The following is a 27,521-nucleotide window of genomic DNA, read 5'->3' as shown; positions in this document are numbered from 1 at the left end:
GAAATCAGACAAATCAGGAACGACACCCACATTTCAGAGGGATGTCATTTTAATATTTTAAAGCAATGTGACATTCAGCCAATAGGCACTGGTATGACCACATATACTGCTTGTTTACAGCCGGCATCCATTCTGAGTGGTTGGTGTCTGTCCTGTACCCGTTGTTAAATATTTTGAAAATCATCTCTGTATTAAAATAATTGTGGCCCTAAGAGATAGGGAAATAACAAAGAAACACAGGATTCCTTCAACATCGAAGGTCTTTAGAGTAAGGCTAGAATACATTAATATATTTTAAGAGTTTAAGGAATGCAGAATTCAATAAAGTGATGTAGCCAGCTCTTCACCTATGAAAGGAAGATACACGAGGGGAACTTCCCACTGTACAAAGATTTTCCAGGATGGAAAACTAGTATGATCAGATTCCCTGGGTGCCAGTGGGCTAGCTAGTCACATTCTGTGCACAAAGGAAGGAAAGATCTACACACACTGGATCCCAAACCCTTGACGTTCATTGTATCATAGAAGAGAAGAGAAAAACTATAAATGTAGTTTTAAATGAAACACCAAAATTAATTTCACCACTTACAGTTCATTTCCCAGTGTGGCTTTTTACATCTGAGAGTCAGTATGTTTGCCAACCAAAGAAATCCATGGTAATGAAGAAACCATGTGGCTGAAGGTGGTTTTGGTCCATTGAACTGATGATGGTTCACTACTAAGGCAGCTAAGGAGATAGTACATAAGCACTTGGATCTCACCAGGATGGAATCAGAATGTATCCTCAAGAGACAGCAGCAAGACGTCACATAGTCCCACAAAATGGCCAATAAAAACACCATATCCCCCTTTCTACTCACAAACAACTGTTATCAAATCTCTCCCAGATATCTATTATAGAAAGCAGACACTATGACAAATCTTCAGACCAGGAAGTCCTTCCTGGCCTCTAAACTAATTCGTTCCGTAGCAATCTAGGCTCATTCTCTTACTCTATCCTCAGCGAAAATCTAGAGAAGCTGCTCATCCTCATTTATCATTATTGATTTTCCCCTGAGCCTTTTCCTATCTTAACTCCAGTGTCCCTCTTGGCCCTTGTATCAACCAAGGTTCTCGCTGAGTTATGCAGGCCGCTGCTATAGAGTGATGAAGACGCAGCCAGGTTAGAGGCATCTTCCTGGCTGTAGTGGTTGGCACTGCCAATGCCCTGATTGCTGACCCTCCCAGTAGCAGACCTTCTGACAACCTCTGGGTGTGACCAGCATCCCCCAGGGTAGGCAATCAAACCAAGGCCCAGGGCTGCCTAGGGGCCTGCAGGTACTAATAGGACTGGAGAGCCTTCCCTTTCCTCTCTGTTCCCCTCCTGCTCCCCCACCCCACCCTTTAGGAAGAGGGACCTCACTAAAGGAATCCTCAGTGGCAGAATGGACCCATATGGCTCGGCAGGCCAGTAGAGAGTTCAGAGAAAATGTCTGGAAAATGGGAAGCTAGGTCTTCAATGGTGGCAGTTCTGAAGAGAAAAAGAAGGAAGAGGAGGAGAAGAGCCAATAGGAGGCGGTCTTCTGCTTCCACATTCACACCTGATGACTGGCTGCTGGTATGGGGGTAGCTGGATGCCCTCCAATGCACATCAAGAATAACTGAATGCTTCGGCATGGCTTTGAGATGACCAAGGACAAGGCCGGTCTTGCTTCTTCTATGAGAGACTTGCCATTTTCTCTGTCATCAGAACTTCCCTGAGGCACCTCATGGCCCAAATCTTCCATCCCAGCAAAGACTTAGTTGAAGAGACTGAATAAAAGTGTTACAATTAGACAAAAAGGGAACACATGATTCATTCCTGCTTTTAACACAATACTTTGAAGATGTCACCACAATTCGGATCTGGCTATATTTTAAGTTCATTTACAAGTAGACTAGTTCTTAACTAAAAATAACCATGTGCGTTATACATTTCTACAGCTGCCTGGATTTTCCTCTGAAGGAAACAAGATTCTATATTTCACTCACATTCAGCACAGATTTATTTTAACCCATTTGATAAAGCGATAAACCATCACTCCCACCCACTGGTGGCTGTGACTTTTCCAAGCACTTCGGTTTCTCCTCAGAGCAGCCTCAGGAGTGAGGCAGTTAGTTGTTGTTATCCCCATCTCACTGCTGAGCAAACTGAGAGCCAGGAACCGTGGTCTGACAAGTTATCTGTGGAATTAATAGCAGGACAGGTCTCCTGATTCCTAGCTTTTTTTTATAATAATGAGAAAAGTTGACTTTAATGAGATCTCAGATTTTTTCCCTTTAGTTATTTGACTACTTAAACTTAGATGGTGTTTGGACTAAATTATTCAAGTAATTGGGGCACATAGCCTACCTCAATGCAGGCAAAGATGCCTCAAGTCCTTCCATTTTGTTCATTAACCTGATTAAAATTGATCTATGCCATTAGCAAATGATAAACAGAATTTAGTTTACAAAATAAGAAAACAGTTACAATTTAATATTTCAAAATCTTTACTTGGCGATAACTCTCATTATGGAGCAAGTTAAAGAATGTATCAATACTATCGACACTATCTGAATGTTTTAGCAATTTTCCAGTTTGCAGTTTTCAGGTTGCAGTAGCCAGAGAGATGCCCTTTAGATTTTGAAATGAGAATTAGAAAGAAGATTAAGGGAACTAAATAGGTAAAGCAAATTTACATCCCAAAATAATTCTATCCTGACTTTGGACCTGTGTAAATGGGCTGCTCAAAACGGCCTGTCTATTCAAATATTTAGAAAACATTTTTACTTTTCTTAATTTTATAGCTATTCTTGTGGGGTTAGTGGCAGTCCTAGAAGTGCTACTTATTACATAAATTCAATTTTTGCAAAAGCCAGAAATAAATAAAAATAAGACGTTATAATTCTCTTTACCTCTTTTCCTTTGTATTTCCAGGATTCATACTGAGAGCTTTCCAGACCGTAGTTTTAGGCATTTCATCAGATATATTAATCTCAGAGGGGTCACATCTGAAATCAATGCTTAGGACAGTGAATATCAGACATCCAAGTAAAATGCGTATCTTGGTCTATAATGATCACCACCCCACCAGGAGGGAAAAGATTGGGTCTGAGGGAGCCCAGCCAAGTTGTCAGTTCTCAGGAGCTCTGGGAACCAAGTGGAATCTGGTCATTTTTCTGCAGCCACGGAGGTCGCAATGGGAAGAGGCAAGGTGGCCCATGAGGTGGTGCTGAAGGCTGGGCTGGTGTGCCAGGTGGCAGCCAGTCCTGCGCCCACAACTGTGCACTCCTCCAAAGGGCCACACTGGAGATGTGATGGCTATGATGCCAACAGTGTAGCATCAGGAGCTACCACTTACTGAGTGCTTGCTGTATGCCTGGCGCTCTTCATCCATTTCCCCACTTTTGTGGCCAAATCTCTTCCATTTGTAGTTCACAAAGGACTTTTATAATACATTATCTTAACTATCACAGCAACAGAGATTATTAACATTCTCATTTTGAAGGTACAGAAACCAAAGCTCACAGGGCTTAGTGACTATCTCAGGTCAAACAATAGTAAGTACAGAGTCAACTTCACGAACCTGGTCCTTGGTCTCCTAGAGCCCCAGAGTACTGTGAAGTTTTCTGCAGGTGAGATGGTATCCTAAAATGTCAAGAGAGGAGGCAGCATCCTGCTCCTACTTTGCCACCAGATAATCCAAAGCCTGTGGCTCCTTCTGTAACAACTTGTAGAATATTTATTAAGGACCAAAGAAAAAGACTTTCCCAATTTCCTCTGCAGAATAAACCAAAACCGACTCAATGACTGAGCAGTAAATTCTTCAGGATCTAGAGTATCCAGATCCCCTGCTCTCTTCCTTCTCTGCTCCCTCTCAACCTCTATGCTCTTTCAGCCAGTGTGTACCTCTTCCAATGCAGAAACAAGACACCAGGAGCAAAACCACAAATGGACAAATTTAGCTTCCTGTGATTTGTGGTGAGCAATAGGTTTGATAGAGAAAGAGGCTAAAATCACTGGCAGAAGTAAGGAATTTTTGTGATCCCAGTTCAGTTCCCCCTTGGCTCCCCGGACTACAGATGCCACAAGCCAGGCTAAAATAAACTGTCTCTGCCTATCCCCAAAGGCTTGCCCCAGCATGGGAATTTCATGCCCCCAAGGCTGAGAACTCTCTGAAAATAAAGACCATATCCTATTCATTGTTGGAAGGTGGCAAAGAAAGGAAGAAGGAGCACTGGTCTGAGGAATAGACAGACTGGGGTTTGTATCTTAATCTTTCTATCTAGCAGCACTGTAACCTTGGGCAAATTACCTAAAACCCTGTAGGCCTCAGTTTCCTCACTTTACAAATGCGGATAGTGAGACTCATATCAGAGAACTGTTGTACAGAGTAACTGAGAACACATAAATAAAACTTCTAGCACGATCCTGGCCCAGAGGAGGCACTGAGCACTCTGGCTCCCTCCCCCCTCCTCTCCTTGTGATTCCCAGCACCTGGTATAGTGCCTGGCACACAGAAGGCACTCAATAAACAATGAAATGGAAAAGGTGTTTTCACAGGGGAAAACTTGGAGGCGTGCAGCAGCTGCCTTTGTGACACCACCTCTACCACAAAGCCAGAACGTTTATAAGAATAATCCAAACAGTAAGGTCCTTGGTGTTTTGGGATTTTTACCTGAAACTGTTGTTCTTTCCAGGACTACTTAGTAACTTCCTGCTCTCTAAGGGGAACTTGTCTGCCCCCATTTCTAACATTTTCTCAGCCTCCTATAAGAAAAGGAAACATTATTATATCTTAGACCAAGTAAAACCGGGAGTCTCCATTAGCCCATTCTTTTACCACCATGATTTCTACCTGATTTCCTCTCACATTTATTATAAAAGAATATAATGAGGTTCTTTCATAGATTTGACTCATCACAAAATGAGATGCAACCAGATATTTGTACATGTGGAATAGTACTGGGAAAAGAAAAAAGAACCTGAATCTGAGTAAACCTAGATCTAATGGCCAATTTACTGGAAATACAGGGGACAGAAGAGCATGTTAAATGACACCAAGGGACACCTTTAGCAAAATCCAAATGGAAAACCCTGGAGGTCAAAAACCAGCTTCTTCAATTAAAAAAAAAAAATGGGAAGGGAACCCCTAAAGATATTTAAGAAAGATATCAACCAATTATAATATATGGCCCTTCTTTGAATCCTAATTCAAATAAATTATTAAAAATAATAAGGCAATTGAGGAAATATGAATACTGACTTTTCTTTCTACTTTCATATGTTTGGAATAATCTGTAATAAAATATTTTCTTAAAAAATCCCACTAATTTAAAGAAAATAATTACAGAGAAAAAAATACATACAAAGATGTTTAAAGTAGTATAAGTAATAATAAAACCTAAAGCAACTAAAAATCTTAACAAGGGAAGAATATTTAAATTAAATATGAGATAATACTACTATAGAATATTATACATCCATTAATACAATAAATGTGATTATATAGAGACATAGAAACATAAAATTGTCTTATGAAATCAAGTTGAGAGAAAAAATTAGAATACATATACACATACTATATAGATATAGATATATACACACAAATATACAATTATTACAGTTATATGAAAACCATGTTAAGGATTTGAAAAGAACATAAAGAACTGAACATGAGTGTTGGATGTTGAGGTGGTAAAATTTTTTTGTATCAAGTCTTCATCTTTTTAATTGCCTTTAGCTTTTAAAATAATTTTATGAAGTAACACATGTATTAAAAAATACATGCTTACTTCAGAAATTTTGGAAAATAAAGAGTATAATGTCTACCAGCCACCTCGAATTTAACATTCAAAATAAATCTCTTGATTTCCCCCCAAACCTGCTGTTCTTTGGTCTTCCTCATCTTAATAAATAGCTCAACCCATTCACCCCATTGTTCGGTCCAAAAATCCGGAGTCCTCACCTCCTCTCTTTCACCTGGGCCCACCATCCCTTAGCAAAAACCTGGCAGCGCTAACCCTGCCACTTGCAGCACCTCTACCTTAGCCTCAGTCACAGCAGCGCTTGCCTCAACTGTTGCCACAGCCTCCTGACTAGTCTCCCGGCTTCCACTCTGACCCTTCCAACCTCTCTGGCTTTCTCGGTGTTTCTCGAGCATGCCAAGCTCACTCCTTTTTCCAAAAACTTTGCATTCTCTATACCTCTGGCCTGGAATGTTCTTACTCCCAGATATTCTCCAATTTGCCCCTCGCTTTATTCAGGTCTCTGCTCAGATGTCTCCTCAGAGGAGTCATCTCTAATTACCTAAATAAAGTAACTCCTTCATCTGTTACCTTCTTAAAACATATCACTATCTAAAATTTTACATATATATAAAATAAATTTTACATATATATAAAATTATATGTATATATGTAAAATTAAGGCACTATAATCAAGTAAACAAATATATACTTGTTTTCTTGTTTATAGTGTCTCCCCCATGAGAATGTACGCTCCACAAGGTCTGGAACTCTGTCCTTTATACCACTGTGTCTGGAATCGTGAGAACAGAGTAAGCATTCAATAAATATTGAGGAAGGAAGATAATTAATTCATTAACGTATAATCTTACCACCCAGCGAGACATAGAGAACCACAACAAACATTTTGGTCTATTTTCTTCCAATCTTTTTCAAATGTCTGTGTATATGTATGTGTACATGTATGTAATATGTGTATATGTATTAATATACTTTTTAATGAAAATGGAGATTCTTACTTTTTGTTCCATTTTATATTCTCTATTTTTCACATAAAATATCATAAACAAGTCCATGTATCATTAAGTATTCTTTAAAATTTGATTTTTAAACTGTTGTACAATATGCTATTATATTTTTATATATAATTTTCTTTTTTTGCAGTTGTTGTTTTGCATAACACCATAATTCAAATCTTTTGTCACATTGCTGATTATATCCTCGAGAGAATTTAAAAATTAGAGTTGCTGGGCCAAAGGGCATATATACTTTTAAGACTCTATAATTAAACCATTCTCTAAAGAGATTTATGCAACTTATACTACCATTTTTAGTATATAAGAAGACCATTTCAATAATGGTCTTGTCAACACTGGTTCCTTTTATCTTTTTAAAAATCTTTGCCAATTTTATAAGTGAAAAATGTACTGTCCTTGTTTAAATTTCCATTTCTTTGATTTTTAGTGAGAATGAATTTTTTGTCGTAAGGTAATTGGCCATTGTATTTCTTCTTTTATATAAATATAAAATTATAAATTATTTATATAAATTATCCATTTCGATTGCTCATTTTTATTCCATTATTGTTCTTATTAATTTGTAAGAATTATTTGAATAGTAAGAGTATTAACACATATCTCAACCTGTCTGTAATTTTAAAATTTTGTTTATAGACTTTTAGATGTCTGAAAGCTTCACATTTTATATAGTGAATTCCATCAATATTCCCTTTAAAGTTTTCTTCCATTGCTTTTGTATTTATAATTGTTAAAGCTTATTTAGTAATATAACATTTTTAAAATTTAAGCTATTAGAGGAAAAATCTTTTAAAATGCATTTTAAAAGACACTATTTGGGGTACTAACTGTATTTGGAAACACTTGTCAGCTCATTCATATCTTGGTCTGGTATTTTCATTTTGCTACACATTCTTTCTTTGCAGGTATAGGCCATTGATTGAGGATCCATTGTGTAGATAACAAGGTGCCAAGTGCTAAGGGAAATAAAGAAGGACAGAAAGTCCTATGCAAGTTATCTTTGCATGGTGCCTACTACAGCACCATCTGCAATTAGATACATAACAAATACCTTAGGAAGTAATGGGTTGTATATACTTGTTAAATTAGACCTTTTGGAAGAACCTGACCCATTGATAATAAGAGCAGATTCTATGTTCACATTCTAGGTGTGAACCTGGTAAGTAAATTGTAGATAAAACAAAGGAAAAAACACTGGTTATCATCCAAAAATGAAGGACAGACAGGAGCAAAAATCCTTAATCCATTCTCAGCTGAGAACATCTTTGGGGTAATCTGTCCAGTTCCTAAATATAACCCTTGGGATTCTAGACATGCTGAATTTTCATGTGGCCCTATGTTCTGTAATTTGAGGCCCCAAAGTGTACAGTTAGTACAGGGACTATGACCTCTTCCTCCTTGGCCTTCTTTTTGGCATCATCCAACTTCTTCTTTTTGCTTTCTGGCATGAGATCATCTAACCAGCTCAGCTCTCGCTTAGAGAAGCAGAGATCCATGACTTTCCTGACAAAGACCAAGGCTAAAACCTGAAAAAAAATAAAGAAAGTGAGTTAAAGGGATGAATTTCCTTCCTGGAATTGAAAGCAAAGTCTTAATTTCACAGCAGACTAAGACATTGCAAGCAAAATCAAATTCATAATAATCATAATAGTTGTCATTTATCGTAATCGTAATGTTCTTTGTGCCAGATACCCAGGTAAGTGTTTTACACTCAATATTTTAACTATCATTATAACAACTCTACAACTTAGAGAGCAACTAATTTAATTCCCTCATTGAAAAGAGAAACCCCTCATCTGCAGATGGCTCACAGGCAGCAGGAAGGGCTACAGGGCAGCCGTCAGCAGAGAGCCTCTGCAGGGGCTCAGCCATGGTGGGGCCAGCCACACCCAGCCCAAGCCTGCTTCACTAGCAAGTGGATGGTGGGACTCTAAAGACAGGACTGTCTTTATTCCCTGTCACTTTGCCTGTACATTCCCCCATTCCCCCAATTCTTGCTTTATCCTGCATCGTGCATCTCTAGTGGTTTTTGTCTCTGCCCTCTGGCCTGGCCTGACACTCACTTTATAGATGAGGAAACTGAGGTCCAGAGAGAGGAAGTGACTTGCTAAAATCTGACAGCTGATTTCCTCAATGGAGACAGGTCCAGCATATTTCAACTGCTGCTCCACTTTCTTTCCGTGAGGGCCATTTTAGCGAAAGGGGAACCCATAATAACCAAGAAGGGCCTGCCTCGGTTGACTGGTGTTCACCAACTAGACAAGGAATGAGGCAAATCTGGCTTATTAAATTCAACCACAATTCTATCCAGTTTTAATGACTACTTTCCTACTAAATCCAAAATTGACAGGATTCCTACCAGGAGTTCCCAGGAATTTTCTATTTCTTTAACCAAACACTCAACCTCTGAACATAACACACAAATGCAGAGCCTTATGTGCATTCTGAAAAAATTGAGAAAACCCCCACCAGGAGGGTGTAAATCTAGGGAACTAAAAAAAAATTAAAAATAGAATTACCATACAGTCCAGCAATTCCACTCCTGGTATGTACCCAAAAAAATTGAAAGCAGGGACACCAACAGATATTTGTACACCCATAATCACAGCAGCATTATTCACAATAGCCAAAAGGTGAATGTAACCTAAGTGCCCACAGACAGATGAATAAATAAAATGTGGTATACACCTACCATAGAATATTATTCAGCCTTAAGAAGGAAGGGAATTCTGACACTTTCTACAAGATGTATTATCCTTAAAGACATTATGCTAAGTGAAATAAGCCAGTCACAAAAGGACAAATACTACATGATTCCAATTACAAGAGGTACCTAGAATAATCAAATTCATAGAGATAGAAAGTAGAATGAAGGCTGCCAGGGGCAAAGGGAAGGGGAGAATTGGGAGTTAGCGTTTAATAGGCACAGAGTTTCAGTTTTGCAAGATGAAAAAAATTATAAAAAGTTATGGAGATGGATGGTAGTAATGGTTCTACCACAATGTGAATGTATTAATATTTAATGCCCCTGAACTGTACTCTTAAAACTGGTTAGAATGGTAAATTTCATACCATTTTACCACAACTTTAAAATAAAAATAACAACAATAATAATTTGTATATATAAACAAAACCAAACCTCACCATCATTGGGAAAACAATGGCAGCTGGGGATGCCTTGATGACCCAGAGCAGGAGAAGGCAGGTCAGCTGGATGAGGGTGAAGAGGTGCACTTTGCGCAGCGGCACGTGCCGCAGGTAGATAAAGTCTGGCTGGTGCTTTGCAGGCATCCCGAAGAGCTTCAGACGATCAAAGAACTGAAAGGCAACAGCTGGCATTTATTTTCAGGAGGCTTCTCTGACCAGAAATCTCGTCAGGCCCATTCATGTCTCTTGTATCACCTGTTCTGAAAGGTAGGTAACACTGTTTCCACTAGACATAAATGGAAACTGAGTCCCAGAAAGAGTGGGTAATATGGCCAATGTTGGTAAGTGGCAGAGTCAAGATTTGAATCCTTCTTTTCTTATTCTAAGTTCAAACACCTTTTTCCTATTTAACACTGTGGCACCCAAGAGAGCTCCTTCTCGGGGAGTGTTGAAAACAAAATTAGCCAATTGCATCTTTTTGCTTATTATCAAAACCAAAATCTCTTACTTGTTCTTTGAGGAGCTATTCATTGATTATCTATAGTGAAATGAAACCTCATAACATTCTGGCTATAGAAAAATATGATCATCCTTATATTATAAAAAGGAAACAGAGACCCAGAGATTAAATACCCTGCCCAAGGTCATATTAAAACTCAGCATATAAGAATGACCGCTGGATATTCAGTACAAAGAAGAATCAGCCTAAGTGATTTTATTAATATTTAATAAGTTATTTTATTATCTGGGGCACCCAAGTTGTCATTGACAAGCTCCTGATTTTCTCTGTTGAAGGACTCAGAGGAATGAGTTGCTAGGTGGGAAAAGGCAGAGTATAACAGGAAGTGACATCTGTTTACCTGGAGCAACTCCCACTACTCCCCAATCTCTTCTGCGAGCATACTCCCAGAATTAAACTCCCCTTTCTCATTCTTTAGCCTGGCATTAACCTAGAGGTGTCCATGGGTGAAAGCCAGTTTGGTTCTTGACCAACCTTTCAGATCCAAGTTTACCAGCACCTGGCAAAGCACCCAGTGTTTAATATGTGTCAAATAATTGTCTTTTGAATAATTAATGAATGACTGGATGCCAGGCCACCCTGGAAGTCTTTGTACTCTCATGCCAACAGGACTGTATTTTGTCCCATATCCAAAGAAATGTCTAAAATAGCCTAACTGGAGAGACTAGGAAATAATTTCTCAGGAACAAATTGTGCTTCCTGTGGGGAGCTGCTCCTCCGTGGACAGGACAGGTGAATTCACAGCGAGAAGACATTTCCCTAGCTGAAACATACCATACCTGAATTCCCTGTAGTGAAGAAACTCCCATGTAGAGGAAAACTCCATAGAGAACTGGCATTGGAATAAACTGGAGACCAAAGGGCAAAAAGACCAGAAGTTAAATTTGGTATCACAGCACACTCAACGCTAGACTATATAAACTTTTAAATTTCTAAAAATGAAATAAAGTCACTATAAACATTGTGTTAATTTCTGCTGCCTTTACATCATTCACAAGTAGAAGTGAAAGCAGAATCTGACAATGATAAAAAGCATTTTGTTCTGAAGTGGAATGAAATGCAAGCTAAATCGTAAGCCTCATATATCACCCCTCATATATCATTCCTTCTCCATGGGGATGGGAAGACAGACAGACAGACACAGACACACAAACACACCCCTGTTTTATGGAAATGATGCCTTTTAAATCTTCTAGAATCACACAATCATCTCCTCAGGGATTTGGTGTATTTTAGCATGAACTAAAAAAAGTTTCCTTTCTTTTTTACCGAGCAGAGACTTGAGGGCAGGAGTGGAGAGATATCTTATCAGAGAGGGAATGATTTGGGGCGAGATACTAATATTATCATATTGCACTTTAATATGCACACAGCACTTGAGTATGACTTTCCCTTCACATCCCAGGCAATCTTTGGAGCAACTCTGAGGTATGGAAATGGGGTTTATAGAATCAAGGCAAGGAAAGTCTCTTAGCTGAAGACTAAATGTGACTTGCTTTCATTCTGGGCCTAGAGAGCATTCCCAAACATAATTCCTCTCAGAATTAGAAAATCCCCATTGGATTTTATGTTGTTCCAGCTCTAGAGTAATTAGACATCCTAATTCAGTGATAACCTTGTTTGTACAACTATTGAATGGTGTCCTAAAAGAATCCTCCTGAGACAGTTATAGGAAGGCCAGGTGATGGCTTCGTTATATTCTTGGAGGAGCAGCACTCTTTGGGACCCTCCAGATGGCACCTAGGCCAGGGGTGGGAGAGGGAGTTGGGCTGGGGACAGTGAGTAGAAGGAGGTAAGGAAGGAGTATGAGGAGAGGTGGGTGGCAAGGATGCGTGGAAAGTGAGGGGACAGGACGATGGTTTAGAAATCTTTACCATCCCTCTTAATTCTCATCTGTGATGAGCATCCGCAGCGCAGGCTGGGGTGGTTGAAGATTTGCTAAAAGAGGACGAAAGGAGGCAAGGGAGATGAGGCAGTGCTCCAGCATGACTGGGGCCTGGCAATACAGCCATAGAGGTTTCCTTTTCACCCCACTTTCCTGGATGCAGGCCTTACACCCACAGAAAAAATTTTTCTCATGTTCAAGGTATCTTCCATCTTTACAAAAAACCCTCTTTTAGCCCCACTCCTCACACCAGCCACTGCCATTTTTCTGTTCTGCTTCACTGAAAAACCTCTTTAAAGAGTTGTCTGCACACATACTCCTTATTGCCTCATCTCCTACTCACGCTTTAGCCACCTATAACTGGACTTGTGCCCTATAGTTCCACTGAATTCCCTCTCTGATAAGATACCTTCCCACTCCTGCCCTCAAGTCTTTGGAAATTTTTTTAATCCATGTTAAAATTTACCAAATCCCTCAGGAGATGATTGTGTGATTACAGAAGATTTAAAAGGCATCATTTCTGTAAAAGAAGTGTGGGTGTGGGTGTGTCTGTCTGTCTGCCTGCCCATCCCCAAGGAGGAAGAAGAGCCAGACGGGTGAGATGTGAGGCCTATGATTTAACTTAAGTGTGTAATCATTTCATTTCAGAACAAAATGATTTTTATCATTGTTAGCTTCTGCTTTTGCTTCTACTTCTAAATCATGGAAAGGCAGCAGAAACTAATGTAATCCACTGAATCTGCTCTTGTCAAGTCACATTAGGCCTCCATGTTGCTAAATCCAATGGTCCCAGTTTAATCTTCATCCTTCTAGAGAGTTTCTAACCAATCCCTCCTTCTTGAAACACTCCCTTTGTTTGGCTTCCCTGACACGACACCTTCCTGGTTTCCCTCCTACCTCTCTGGAAGCTCCTTCTGAGACTCTCTTGCTATCTCCTCCTCTACCCAACCTCTAAACCCTGATTTTCTCTTTGGTCCCTTTTTCTTTAATATCTACCCTTCTCCTGAATCATCTCATCTACTCCCTAGGCTTTCAATACCCCCTTTGTGCTGCGGACTCTCAAATTTACATTTTAGTCCAGAACCTTCCTCTAGCCTCCTCACCCAGACATCTCACTCAAAATCTGAGCACAGCCCCATGCCTCACAAAATCAGTCTTCTACATCTTTATAAATGCCATCATTCTCCACCAGATAGTAGAGTCAGAAATATGAAAGGCTTCTTTAATTTTTGTATTTTCCTCACCCCCATTCCGCATCTAGTCAACCAGCAAGACCTTGGGATCTGCCTCCAAAAAGCCATGCCCTTTTATCTGTCCCTGCTGCCAACTTCCTTATTCAAGCTACCATCATCTCTCACCTGTAAGCCTCACAGGCCTATCTGCTTCTATCCTTCCCCAGTTCTAAAAACTTATACTCTAGACGTCAACCAGAATGATCTTTTGGAAATACTAACTGGATCATGTCCCTCTCCTGTTAAAACCCTTCAAAGGTGACTTTTACCACTGTCAACAAGGCCCTACATGATCTGCCCCTCCCCACTCTTCCATCTCATCTCACTGTGCTCTTGCCTTGACTCAACATCCTTGAGCCACATGGCCCTGATATTTCCTAAAACACATATCACTCTTTCCTTCCTCAGGGCCTGACTAGACTGCTTTCCTCCCCTCCCTCCACGCTGGCTCCACTTCATCTTAAATGCCATCTCCTCAACAAGGCCTTCTCTGACTACCCTAACTAAAATGGAACCCCCTTAATTCTCTGTGGCACCAGAGAACATTATGTATTTCCTTTATGTTACTCATCACATTCTGCAATTATCATGTTTGTTTTCTTAACTAATTTTCTTAAGCCCTTATCTGTCTTACCCTGCTAGAATAAGCTCTTTCAGGGCAGGGATTTGTACGTGTATCAGTTTGGCATCACTGTATTCCCAGTACCTAGCAGGATTCCTGGCACAAATCAGGCATTCAATATTTTCCTAATGAGTGAAAGGAATGATTACCTTTAAGATAGCTGTCATGAAGACTGAGCAGCCCATCAGCACAAAAATCATAAGGCCTGTCACTCTCTGTTCTCGAATGCCCAAGAACTTGGGCTGTTCTCCAGGAGCGGAGCACTCAGATTCCAGCTTGAGGCTGTTCACATGTGTAATGGACAGAACAGTTGCAGCCACAAACCAGGGCAGGCCCATGATGGAGCAGACACCCAGCATGATGGCCACCATCAGTAGGTCCAGGTGGTAGCCACAGCCTTTCTGTGGGGAAACAGAGTCTCTGTCACCATCAGTAGGTTGGCTGCAGTGGGGCATAGAAGAGTGAGCTAAGGGTCTCAGGTCCAAAGTAGAAAGGGGTTTACGGGTGAGAAGGAAGGGGTCCAGAGATCCCAGAGAAGTCTTATAGTTCCTCCAGGTTTGGAAGAAACAAAAAGGAAAATATTGGCTTGTCCTATATATGCCAATATCTATTCTTTATCCAAGTGCCCCTAGTTTACTCTGAGTCTCATACATTCAAAGATCCATTCTTCCCTGGAAGAGAAACCAGAGGCCAAGCCACATCGTCACCATTCTAGATGGCAGACACTACAGGAGTTGGGAATAAGTGTCCTTATTGAGTTCCTGTAACAACCCCGGATCATTGCCATATTTGGATGTTGCCTGCTCTGCTACTTCCCTAGGATCCTTGGGATCAAGGTTCAGTCTGGAAACCCTGGTAAGGGACACATACCAATGGGAGAATACCTTCCTCTAGGAAATAGTGGCTTAGGCCCTGATTTGAACCTCAGAAACACAAGCTATACAGTTACCTGACTCAGAGCATGCAGCTATATAGGGATCACCAGCAACTCTGCCCAACCACCTGCCACAGGTGGAGAGGACAGTAATGGACTCCAAGCTTCTTTCAAATCACACCACCATGTTCCACTCTAGTCTCATCTCCAAACCAATCTTTGTTATTAATGAAGGGAATGGAAACCCCTTCTGAGCCCCTTCTGTGACTGTTTTTATCCATGTTCTAAAGTTCCTGGTCTCAATGGGCTTACCCTAAAATCAAAAAATGTAACAGGTTGCCATAGTAGTCTTCTAGGTCAGAACCTCTTGTTACCTTGAGCTTATGTTCCTTCCTGTTAATGATGACAGCTGTGATCTGCTGGTCCATAAATATCAAGATAGTACAGAGAAGAGCTGGGATAATTGCAGCTATCACAGTCCACCAGGGATTGGGGCCAATGGGACTAATAATCCACCCTCGATCATCCCTTGTTGGCTAAGGGGAAAAAACAAGGCATTATTTTTGTATTTTAAATTAACTATAGTCAGAAACAGATCAAACTGTATCACAATATCCACATTTCTTTTTATTCCTGAATAAGAATCCTTTAAAAAAAAAAAAAAGGCTTGAAATACAGCAACTCCTTAGGAAATCTATGACCTTCCTCCAAATCCCCTTTGAAACAGTCAATCCTCAATTATCAACTTGCTGTGGAATATTCATTAATCCCGCACTCTCCAGAAGCCATGGAATCTGTGTCTACAGCACAAATAAAGGCAAAGTGGAGCCAGCTGCATGGAATCTCTTGGGCTTAGATTGGATTGTTTCAGGGACCCTCTCCCAACAGCAGCAAGTCAGAGGCCCAGGCACCAGAGACTTGAGAAGGAGCCCAAAACTGATGAACTTGGACACCTGTTTGACCTAGCAAACCTCTTCTAAGTCCCTGTAAAACAACTGTTTATAAATCTTATTGGGATGTTCATGACATACCTAAACTCTCCTAGATCTTCAACTCACCCTTCCCCCACCCCCACCCAGGGTACTCTGGAGAAGACAAGTTCACCTTTTTTGGCAAGTGGTACTGGAAGATAAAAGGCCAGGGATACAAACTGACCTGGAATTGACCCAAAGTCAATGAACAAAGACTGTCATATCTGAAGCATTTGGTTCCATATTAGTCATGACTCTAGGACTCAAAGGCTCTCCAATAACGCTACCAAGTCCCAAATTATGAATGGGTTAGCTTCTAAAAGTTTACAGAATCTATGTTTCCTTAGTAACATGTTCTAAGTGGTAGTTAAGTTCTCAGACCAACAAGAAAACTTGTTAAACCTTTAATGACATTATAACCCCTACTAATAGTACTAACCTTCGGATTGGGTCTTGGGAGCTGGGAACCATATGATATAATAGGGAAGGGAAGAAAGAAAAATTCTTCCACCCTCTCCTGAAAGTGGAGGCCGCCAAGAGCAACATTTTCTTTAACATTCTCCCATTTCCGTTTTTCATCTCTCTCCTACCTCCCAGAGGCCTTCTGCCCAGATGTCCCAGAAATTCAGTGCCTCCTGACTATCTTAAACCTACCTATCAGGGAACATTTACAAGGATTGCTTATTGCTTTCAAATTACCTATTTTACACAAAATCCATTCCTCCTTCAGGGCTGGCCTCAGCTAGGTGTTACAGAGAAAGCTGATTGTGCTCATTCACACAAGGTGAGAATGTCATATTCTTGGAAGTATTATATTAATACTTGTAAGAGGGTGTTTATTAATTCATAAACTTCTAACTAGTGGCATTTCAACAAATTTAACAAAATTAAAAATTTTCAGACAATATGGAAAATGATATTTTTAATCAGGCCTACTTTAGGGACACAGAGAGAAAAGAGAAAGGGAAGACCAAGGCCAGCTGTATAGGGGCATTTACAAGTCAGGGATTACTTTGTTCCTGTCCGCCTTCTCCTCACCTCTCCCATCTTCTTATTTCATAATTCTTCTCAAGCCACTGAGTACACTCAGGTTTTCTCTCCTTTCCACCCTACAGGAATCTATGGAACTGAGCTCAGCTCTTCTATCTTTTTTGTTTACTCAGTTAGTATCCCCAGACTGAAACAGATTTGAAGTTCCCATGTATTGATCATTCGTTTTACTTTTTGTACAGGTTTTTTGAAAAATACTACAGATTATAGAGAGTTATAGAAACAAACAACACAATAGGGTTGAAGAGATGTCATGATTACTCCAGCAAGGGTCTTACACTCCTGCTGAGGTCCCTCTTAGTTCCATTCCCCTCCTACACGGCAGGATCCTCCAGGGGAGGGCTGAGTCCTTTACGTTTTCCACCCTCCCAGGTGCCCCCATACAGTGGATACTCAGTGAGTTAATGAGTAACTCAGTGCTGTCAACAAGACTTGTTCCAGGGACCCATGTTTCCATAGTATCTGGTATATATTTACGTAAACGTACACATTCTATTGTTTTAAATCTTAACATATTAAAAACAATAAGTGGTATTAACAATACAAAATAATTTTCATTCATTCAGCAACCTTAGTTTCTCTGTTCTCTGACTCTTCCGACTTGAACTCAGCCAAGCCTGCAGAGTTGCTTTTCTGAATGGCAAGGTGTGAAGAGTAAGGTTTGGATTTAGAGGAACGTATAATACAACTCATCTTATGATTAGGATATGGAAAGGCCTTTGAAATCAGCTTGGGATCAGATTCTATGAAACTGCATGAATGCACCAAGAACCCTGAGATCTGTTTACCTTGAACACACTGGGAACTTGAAGCTTTGGTGATGGGACTCCAATCAAAAAATCAATAATCACCATTGTGAAGATAGTAAGGAAAACCGCAAAGTCACTCACCATGGAGCGTACCTAGCATGAAAAGGAATTAGAAAAATGTTTTACTAAGTTAAATACAGTAGAAAAGAATTCAATATTGTAAAAAGTTTTAAAATCCTCAGAAGAATGCTTTCATTTTGCAGTTGAATTAATGCAAGCATATTTAAACAACAGGAATATAATTAACATCCAAATTAATACCTGTAAAGTATGAATATGATGAAGGAGAATGAACCCTCTGACAAACTCTAATGTAACTCGGCCCAACATCTGATAAGTTCTGTTTGGGGCACTTAGGGCCAGGTTCAGGCTCTAGTTCTGAGCACTTGGAATTACATTTTCTGGAACCAGCCAGGGTTCTTAGCACTAGCCAAAATCTCAGCAGCAGTATCAACTCCACTTCTCCCTCATACCCAACACCCAATCTATCTGCAAGTCCTGTTGGCTCTGCCTTCAGAACATATCCAGAATCTGAGCACTTCTCACCACCACTGCTCCCATCCGGATCACAGTCACCATCAGCTCATGTTTGGGTAACTACAGCATCTTCCCTACTTGCTTCTGCCTTTGTCCTCTTCAGCTTTCTAATTTAAAACGTAAGTTGTATCATGTCACTCCTCTACCAAAACCCTGAAATGGCTTCTGGTTTCACTGAGTTAAAAACCCAAAAAGCCTTCTTGGCCTGAGGCCCACACAACTGGCATCATCACCTCTCCCAGCCCAGATCCTATTGCTCTCCTGCTCGCTCACTCTGTTCCATCCACACAGACATCCTTGCTGTTTCTTAAACATGCCAGGCTCACTCCCACCTCAGGGTCTTTGTACTTGCATTTCCTCCAGGTAACCTCTTGGACAGCTCCCTCACCTCCTTCACTCAAATATCACCTTCTCCATGAGATCTTCTCTGATGATCCTACTCAAAAGTGGCCACTCCCCACCCTAGTACTTCCTGCACTCCTTTCTGCTTTATTTTTCTCCATAGCACTTACCCCCATTTTGTTGGGGATTCCCATACAATTTAGCACCTGCCCTAACAGGACTGTCCCACTTTATAGTTTAGTGTGGCTTTAATAAAATACAGTACCTATCAAATGACCTGTGCCTGCCTTAATCTGAACTTCCAATAGAGACAGAGCAAAATATATCTTAGCCACATGCAATATCACTGACACCTTAAACTGACTTCACTATGCTTTGAAGCCTAAGATTTCCAGCTCCTCCTCCATGTTTTTTTTCAGTTCTTCTCTGAATGTTATATAAATTCTCTGACTATCCACCACTCCCACCCACCACGAAGCTCACTTGACCAGGACCCTAGGGCCCATGAACTCCTATGGTGCTTACACCCCAGGTTGGCATCCGACTATTTACTATTGTAGCAGATGGCATCTGGTTGTTTCCTGTGTTTCCCCTTCCTATGTGATGACAGATACTATCTTTTAAACTTCCGTTATACACCCCCATAGCACTTAATCCAGGCCTGACCAAGTAGTCAGTACCCAATCACCACTTGTTAACTATTTGTCCAGGTAGGAAACAAAGTCCCAGGACTTATTTAATATGTGCTTCCCTTAACTACTGCGTAGGCTCACTGAAGTCTAAGAATGTGTTTTAGTCATGTACATGTGTACGGTAAATATCTAATCAACCGAGTCCCCCACCCACTCACTTACCCTCTATTGTAAATGTGCCTGACTGAAGCCTCACAGAAAACCACCATTTCCTCCAGATTTGAGCTTCCTTCCTTCCTTCCTTCCTTTCTTTGTGTGTGTGTAAAAATAGCTTTTAATTTAAAACAATCAAAGGAATAAATCATCTATCTCTCTATCACAGCCAAATGCTCTCCCCAAAACATTTCATATAGTTTAAACAACCACTGTGACTAGTGCAAAATAAAATAAATGCAAACTCTTTCAGGAGCCAGCATTGAAACCTGCCTGGCAGGTGGGCACAGGCAACGGGCTCAGCCTCTGCCAAGGCCAAGAGAAGCAGCCTATCAAGTGTAGCAAGATTTACACAGTATTTCAACACACCCAGCTTTGAACAGGCTAAACAATACCTGGGAAGGGGAAACCAAAAGAGAATTTTGCCTAAAATGAAACAAATATGTCCAATACCCTCATATGGCTAATACACTTGGCACTTGGAAGATACTAGAAAAATAAGAACAAAGGTAGCAGCTCCCAGGCAAAGCTGAAGGTTGGCAGTTTGGGGTTCATTTTTGTTTGTTTTTCAATTGGGGTCTTATATATATTGGCTTTTAGGCAGAAAAATCTTCTGCTTTCTGGAAAGTGTTCTGTGCCTCACAGTACTCCTGACTCCAGAAAAAATATTTGTGTTGCTTCTGTTTGTTTGGATGCTTCACAGAATTACCTTTCCTGCCTATGGGATTTCACCGCCTTGCCCTACACCATGTAAGTCTAGAGTAGCACTGTCCAATAGCAGTGCAACGTTAGCCACATGTCTAATTTTAAATTCTTTAGTGGCCACATTTTAAAAAGATAGAAATAGGTGAAATAATTTTATAATATTTATTAAATTATTAATATTTTATTAAGTCAATATATCCAAAATATTGTCATTTCAGCATGTAATCAATATAAAACATTGATGAAATATTTTACATTCTTTTTTGGTACCAAGCCTTCGAGATCTGGTGTATATTTTATGTGTACAGCATAATCTCAATTTGGACAAGCCAAATTTCAAGGGGTCACTCACTACACGTGGCTGTTGACTACCACACTGAATAGCACAGGCCTAGAAAATCTGATGCAAACTCTTTCAGGGTGATTTACTGAGTGTGAAATCTGCACGACACTGTGGAGGTGATCTTATATACCAGCTTAAGAGTGCAGACCCTTGTTCTGTAATCTAGGATTTTTGACCTAAAGTAAAGGACAGAATCACATTTTATCTCACCCCATCCCGGGACCCTGCCCCTGCCCTCTGCCATCTCCCCACAGGCCTGCACTGATGTGATGCCTACAAGATGAAAAAAACATCCTTTCTGTGATAGACAACTTTGTCAGCACTTATTTTGGGGATCATAGCTGAAATTAGAATTTTAAAATATTCTATTTAGCTTAAACATTCATGTCAAGAGGAAAACAAAAAAAATATTCTATATATGTTACAGATTTAGCTGAAGGTAGCTCTGTGGCTTTTCTAGGATGGTGTTGTAAATGGATTTTTGAGGGCTAAGTGCCTCATGAACTGGAAAGTTGTGAGTTTCAAGAGTGGAAAAAAATGGGATGATGGGACCAGGTGTGGTGGCTCATGCCTGTAATCCCAGCACTTGGGAGAATTGCTTGAGGCCAGGAGTTCAAGACCAGCCTGAGCAGCACAGTGAGACTGTCTCTACAAAAAATTTTAAAAAATAAAAAAATTAGGTAGGCATGGTGGCAGCTGCCTGCTAGTCCCAGCTAACTTGGGAGGCTGAGGCAGGAGGATCACTTGAGCCCAGGGGCTTGAGATTGCAGTAAGGTATGATGAGGCCACTGTACTCCAGCCTAGGTGACAAAGCAAGACCCTGTCCCCACCCCTCCCCCCGCAAAAAATGGGATGATGACCAAAGAAAGTAAAGATAAGAGAAGTAGGCATAGAAATGGGGTGGGGACACTAAAAATGGCACGGGTCCTCAACTGGGGTATACAAACTATAGCAATCCAAAAATATCTAAACCTCTAAGTGATCCCTCGCATTTTACATGCCTGACCCTAATAGTAATCACAGGAAAATAAAAATAGAAGAGAATGTTAGGGCAGGAAGGGACTTCTGAGCTCATCTAGTCTAACCCACTCATTTTAAAGAAAAAGGCCCAGACAGGCAAAGTGATTTGGCCCCATTACATTTAGAGGTGAAGGTGGGCTCAAACCCAGGTGCTCTCACTTTAAACTGCAGGTAAGGCTCCAATTCACGTAAAGGGAATAAACGTGGCAGGGAGCAAAAGGCTCGAGCTATTTCCATTGGACTTCCTGCAGGCCAAATTGAGAAACAGGGAAACGGCAGGCATATTCTCTTGTAGGTGGGAGAAAACAGTCTAGTCAATTCCAAAATACTGAAGCAATATAAATGTAAAATGTCATTAAAATATGATTCTTCCAATGGTCTTTTTGGTATATTTTATTTATTTTAAAAGAAAATCCCCGTCTGAACCAAGCTGGATTTTTTTTTTTTTTTTTTTTTGATCCTAAACTGTTTTATTTTAGCAAGAATAAATATTAATCATGGGTTTATGAGGTAATTTTAAAGCACTATTTTCATCCAGTGATAATTTTGTACTAAAATTTTTTTTTTTTTTTATTCCAGGGTATTGTGAGGGTACAAACATTATGGTTACACTTTATGTCTTTGCCTCACCCAAGTGTGGGTTGCCCTTCCCCCCCTACAGTGCTCCCCGTGTCAAGCTGGATTTCTGATTAGTTATATGGGCATTTAGATCAATTAACAAAATAAAAACTTTGATACATTACATTTTCCAAAGACCCATTCATTGGGATTCTATATAAATGGGCATCAAAAGATATTTCTAGGGAGAAAGAGCATACAATGGGTGTTATACCACTATTCCTCACACAGAGGACTCCTAATAGGCTAAAAATCAGTTGACATAATCCATACATTTTTCCAGTTTTCAGTCACTGACAATGTTGTCTACACACATGTGAAAAATTAAGCAGTACATTCCAGACTTTTATTCCAGGGAAACCTGCCTTGTATGTATTAAGATACATATATAGATATATTTTTAAGGAAAAAAGAAATCCATTATTTGCTCCAGTTTTTCACAACTCTCAATCTGAAATAAAGAATAGCACATACACAAAACTTTGCCTTGTGGAAACAGCCCTTTGTTTTGTGAGGCAGAAAAAAAGGCAGCCATTGGCTGGGCTCAGTGGCTCATGCCTGTAATCCCAGCACTTTGGGAGGCTGAGGCAAGAAGATTGCTTGAGGCCAGGAGTTCAAGAGCAGCCTGAGCAACATAGCAAGACCTCATTTCTACAAAAAATAAAAACATTAGCCAGGCATGGTGGTGCATGCCTGTAGTCCTAGCTATTCAGAAGGCTGAGGCAGGAGGATCCTTGAGCCCAGGAGTTTGAGGTTGCAGTGAGCTATGATCAGACCACTACACTCTAGCCTGGGCAACAGAACAAGGCCCTGTCACAAAAAAAAAAAAACCAAAAAACCCACCAAAAACAAAAAAAGGCAGCCATAGTACACTATCTTACAAGATGTTTAGGCATCAAAAGGGCTAAATTTCTTTTTCTACTTAATGAAATTAAATAATTTATAACCTATAATCTTAAGTACTGATTTTACACCATTGATTTTGCAAAGTTTTATTTATAACATTTTACTATAAATTATGTATTTTGTTCAAAATACACATGCTATCTTTGTCTACATTTTAATCCAAACCCCTAACTGCCAACTGCCCCCCAAGAAAAGGCTTTTTCTTTGCGACATCTTTGGTAACAATCCATTCTTGGTGTGTGTTTGGAGTCATTATTCTATGTACTCAGCCCTGAGGGAACTGGATCTGGTAAGGCTGCTTAGCGTAGGGATTTCCATGGGAGTCAGTGACTCGAGTAACAGAGTGGGACTGCTTTAGGATATCCAAGTCGACATTAGCAGGGGACTCCAGTGAGCACACTTTAGTAGAGTACTACTGCACCATGAGCTGCCACTTTCTGCCAATCTCATTGTTCCTAAATTGAAGAAATATCAGCTGAGAGAAGGCAGGAAGTATACTCTACTAGGACCCACCATGGCACACCACCAAAGGTTCATCAGATCAAATCTCACCATATCCTCTGACTGGAAAGAGAGAGCAGGTGTTCTCACATCATTGTGCAGATGAGAAGAGTGAGACACAGGGAGGATGAAGGACTTCCCCAAGGCCCATGGCCAGATGAAGGCAGCACCCAGGTCTCCAGGCCATGGGCTTTGGACACCGTGTCCCTCACTCATGTGGCAGTAAGTGATCTCCTGTGAGACAGCGGCCCCAATCATAACCAGACTTCTGACTGTTCACAACTCACCACATCCTAATCCAACATTTGTGTTTTATTTCACCCAGTTGGTTCTGCTTTGTTTCCCTGCAGTTTCTAGAAAGATCTTTTCAACCAAACAAATACACGTTAAGCAGACAGTAATAAGTCTTTTTTCATTTGACTGAATAATCTGAAATAGAAACTCCAGAGACTCTGGAATTTGGTCCAGAGCAGTAGGAAAATTATAGAACATTATCGTTCCACTCTTTATCACATTTGAGACTCTAATTTAATCACAGGTTGCAACTAAAATACTGAAATAACCAAAATGGGAAGGATGGTCTTTCATAATATCATATAAAGTTTCTTTGCATCTGAAACCCTTAAAGTGTCCAGGATCACACTGTTGGTCACATCAGAGAAGCAGTGAAGGCAAGTCAGGTGGTGATAAACCACAAACGGGCAGAGATAAAACTCTGGCCCTAGAAAACATGGAAACGGAGGCAGGCAATGAGCTCAGAGATGAGAAAATTACAGACAAATTTGGGGCACTTCACATGATACCAGGGAGTTATCATGCGGTATGGCAAAAAGAGATTAGCTATTTTAACTAAAAATAAACATACCTTTTGGGGAGAGGGCTGCTGAGAAACAGAGACTCTACTTCTGGCAAAGTACAATATTATGCTGCTGTGGGCATCTGGCATTAAACCACCAAATGTCACAAACTCAAGTGAATTCTTGACAGCACTTAAAGGGGTAACTCAGCCCTTTTTACTCCTTAATATCTAAAGGGGGAGCTCATTTTTTAAACTGTTCCTGAGTTATAGTTTCATTAAAATGTTTACTTGCTTTTTCCAGATACGCTTAATACCAACTGGTTAGCCTTTAAAAACCAACCCATCACAGATTTTCTAGTGGACTGTAAAGCTCTCACAATCTCACACACATTCACACAATTATATTATGAACCTTGATATGACTTAAATTAAAAATACCTTTCATTGCAAATGCTCCATTATACATACATAGGTCAGAAATTATTGTGTGCAATGAAAAAAATTATGTCACAAATAAAGCCCCACCCAATTGATGATTTTCCATATGAAACAAAAGTGGGCTTTTCATTTATTGTGCGTAAGGCCACACCATTGGCCACATTAATAGGTTTCTCTGGAGGCCACTACCACTGACCCCGGAAGCAAAATAGAGGGAGAACAACCCCAGTTTTGATGTGCTGATGGCAGATCCCCACCAGCAATATGAATACCTTTTTTCTATCATCCTCTTCTTGAACATTCATAAAAACTACCTACAATAGTGTATCATTACTAATAGAAGTTTATTCCCAGTTCTATTTCTGAAGGTATCACCATGCTCTTTAAATAAATAAACTATAAATACCCCATGTATTCCTTCGTGTCTGGCTGTCCCAAGTTCTTCTTTTTTTTTTTTTTTTGTGGCAAATTAAAAAGATGTATGGCAGGGCATGGTGGCTTATACCTATAATCCCTGTGCTTTGGGAGGCCAAGGCAGGAGGATTGCTTGAGGCTAAGAGTTTGCAACTAGCCTGGGCAACATAGCAAGACCTCTTGTCTACAAAAAATAAAAAATTAGCCAGGCATGGTGGCATGTGCATTAGTTCTAGCTAGTCAGGAGGCTGAGGCAGAAGAATCACTTGAGCCCAGGAGTTCAATACCAGCCTGGGCAACATAGCAAGACCCTGTCTCTTAAAAAGAAAAAAAAAGTATATAGCTTCTTCTTGCTGATTTGTATGTTTTAGGTTTAGTTTGTTATACTGTGGTAAAAATACATGTAGCCCAGGTCTTTAGGGGGGCCTTTCTGAGGCACAAACTTTGTGGTCATTGTAGATAACCCATCTTTCCTTTTTTTTTTTTTTTTTTTGATATGGCAAATGTAATGGCCACTCATTATAGATGTTCCCATGTGACTGATAAATGCAAGTAATTCATACATGTATTATTTTTAGTGTTAACCTCATGTGATGAGTTCCCAAGAGCTACTCTCCTCCTTCTTCTTTAGCTCCCTTTCAAAGAAACAGCCCATGTAGCTACTCTACACTCGGCTTCTATTAAATAATTCTGCCCTGCCAAAACTGGCAGAATCCCTGCTCGTGACACAAACAATGCTATCTGCACCAGGTAAAGGTTGTAGAGGCTTCAAATAGTCATGTAAAGCAAGTCAAGAGCATGCTGGCTGCTGCAGTCAATGAAGCCAGTGATTTCATAAGCTATCATTAGAGCCATCCCTGGGAGGACACTTTGGGGTCCCCTAAAGTATCCAAGATGATAATACCAATTCACTGTATTCAGGAGCCAGCTATAGCTATTAATATTATATGCTAGGTGTTCCAGAATTCTGGAAATGAAACTTAACAGCATTCTGGAAATGCTATTTCTAATAGCTTTTAGACAATATTACTACTATCTTAAACTTACCTGGTACTTTTTTTTTTCCATTTACAATGTATCATTCAATGGTTTTTAGAATATTCTCAGAGCTATGCAACCATCACTACTATCAATTTCAGAACATTTTCATCATCCCAAAAAGAAACCCAGTTCCTATCAGTAGTCACTCCCTTTCCCCTGTACCTGGCATTTTTAAATCAAAAAAGTTTTGTGTATTAACCCCTTATTCCACACCACAGATCTACGAAAAAGGCTGCCAGACACTAGAAGAGAATCCAGGAGGGCTCATCAAGACATCTGGAGCTCTCCACCCTGCTAATCTACTACACGAGCAACAGAGAGACTGAGAATAGGTTCTGTTATATTAGATTCTAACACAAAAGAAATGCATGAACATGCTACCTACTCTGGTTGGGAAATAGCGGCTCGTCTTAAACGTCTTTAAGGTGCTTGAGAGGATGAAGGTGGTGAAGAAGAGAATACAGGACCAAAAAAGCACATCTGGAGTGTAGGGTCCATGATGGCCACATGCAGATCCCATGAACTCGCCATGCATCTCCTGGCATTCCTAAAGGAACAAGCATTTCTGAGTAATGAAAGGCAGATACAGGGAATAAATAGCTGTTTCCTTCTGAGTCCCCTCACTGTCACACCATAGTTGGTGGGAGCTCAGGCTGCCAGCAGCATCCACTTGACCTCCATGTAGTTATGGGGCTCTCCCTTGCACAGGCGCCTTTCAAGTAGGATGACTACTTACGATCCTAAGACACTTCAGAATGAAACCAGAACTGCTTTGAACAAACATTGTTTCTAAGGCTCTAGGAAGACCCTAGTAATTTGTATTGTTTTTATTACAGAGGGCCTCCAAATGTGAATATTTCTCAAGCCCCCAAAAGCCTGGATCTACCCCTTGCCCTGCATGGTTTCATCCCCACCTATCCTTAGTGCAGGGTTACTGGGTAGGGTGTGCATAGGAGAAAAGAGAGGGATAATCTTCTCCCTTTATGTTCAAAAGAACTTTGGTATGGAAAAAAGAAAGAAAGAATAGTTTTTTTTTTTTTGAGATAAGAGTCTCGCTTTGTTGCCCCGGCTAGAGTGAGTGCCGTGGCGTCAGCCTAGCTCACAGCAACCTCAAACT

General features: G+C 40.3%; 1 protein-coding gene across 1 annotated transcript in view; it reads right to left on the bottom strand.

Moving 5' to 3' along the window:
* Positions 1 to 885: 885 nt before the first annotated feature.
* The window catches only part of SLC4A8 (solute carrier family 4, sodium bicarbonate cotransporter, member 8), a 75,041-nt gene continuing 48,405 nt past the window's right edge, over positions 886 to 27,521 (bottom strand). Inside the window, exons 16-25 of the mRNA XM_012654099.1 lie at positions 26,790 to 26,951; positions 17,875 to 17,988; positions 15,440 to 15,601; positions 14,341 to 14,592; positions 11,232 to 11,300; positions 9,930 to 10,103; positions 8,174 to 8,311; positions 4,680 to 4,771; positions 2,917 to 3,012; positions 886 to 1,791 (exon numbers count right to left, since the gene is read on the bottom strand). Coding sequence (XP_012509553.1) covers positions 1,779 to 1,791; positions 2,917 to 3,012; positions 4,680 to 4,771; positions 8,174 to 8,311; positions 9,930 to 10,103; positions 11,232 to 11,300; positions 14,341 to 14,592; positions 15,440 to 15,601; positions 17,875 to 17,988; positions 26,790 to 26,951 — 1,272 coding nt within the window. The 3' untranslated portion in view covers positions 886 to 1,778. The remainder of the gene's footprint in view (positions 1,792 to 2,916; positions 3,013 to 4,679; positions 4,772 to 8,173; positions 8,312 to 9,929; positions 10,104 to 11,231; positions 11,301 to 14,340; positions 14,593 to 15,439; positions 15,602 to 17,874; positions 17,989 to 26,789; positions 26,952 to 27,521) is intronic.

The sequence above is a fragment of the Propithecus coquereli genome, unplaced genomic scaffold (assembly GCF_000956105.1).
Source record: "Propithecus coquereli isolate 6110/MARCELLA unplaced genomic scaffold, Pcoq_1.0 Scaffold111, whole genome shotgun sequence".
NCBI classification, from domain to species: domain Eukaryota; kingdom Metazoa; phylum Chordata; class Mammalia; order Primates; family Indriidae; genus Propithecus; species Propithecus coquereli.
This window is presented reverse-complemented; position numbering and strand designations above follow the sequence as displayed.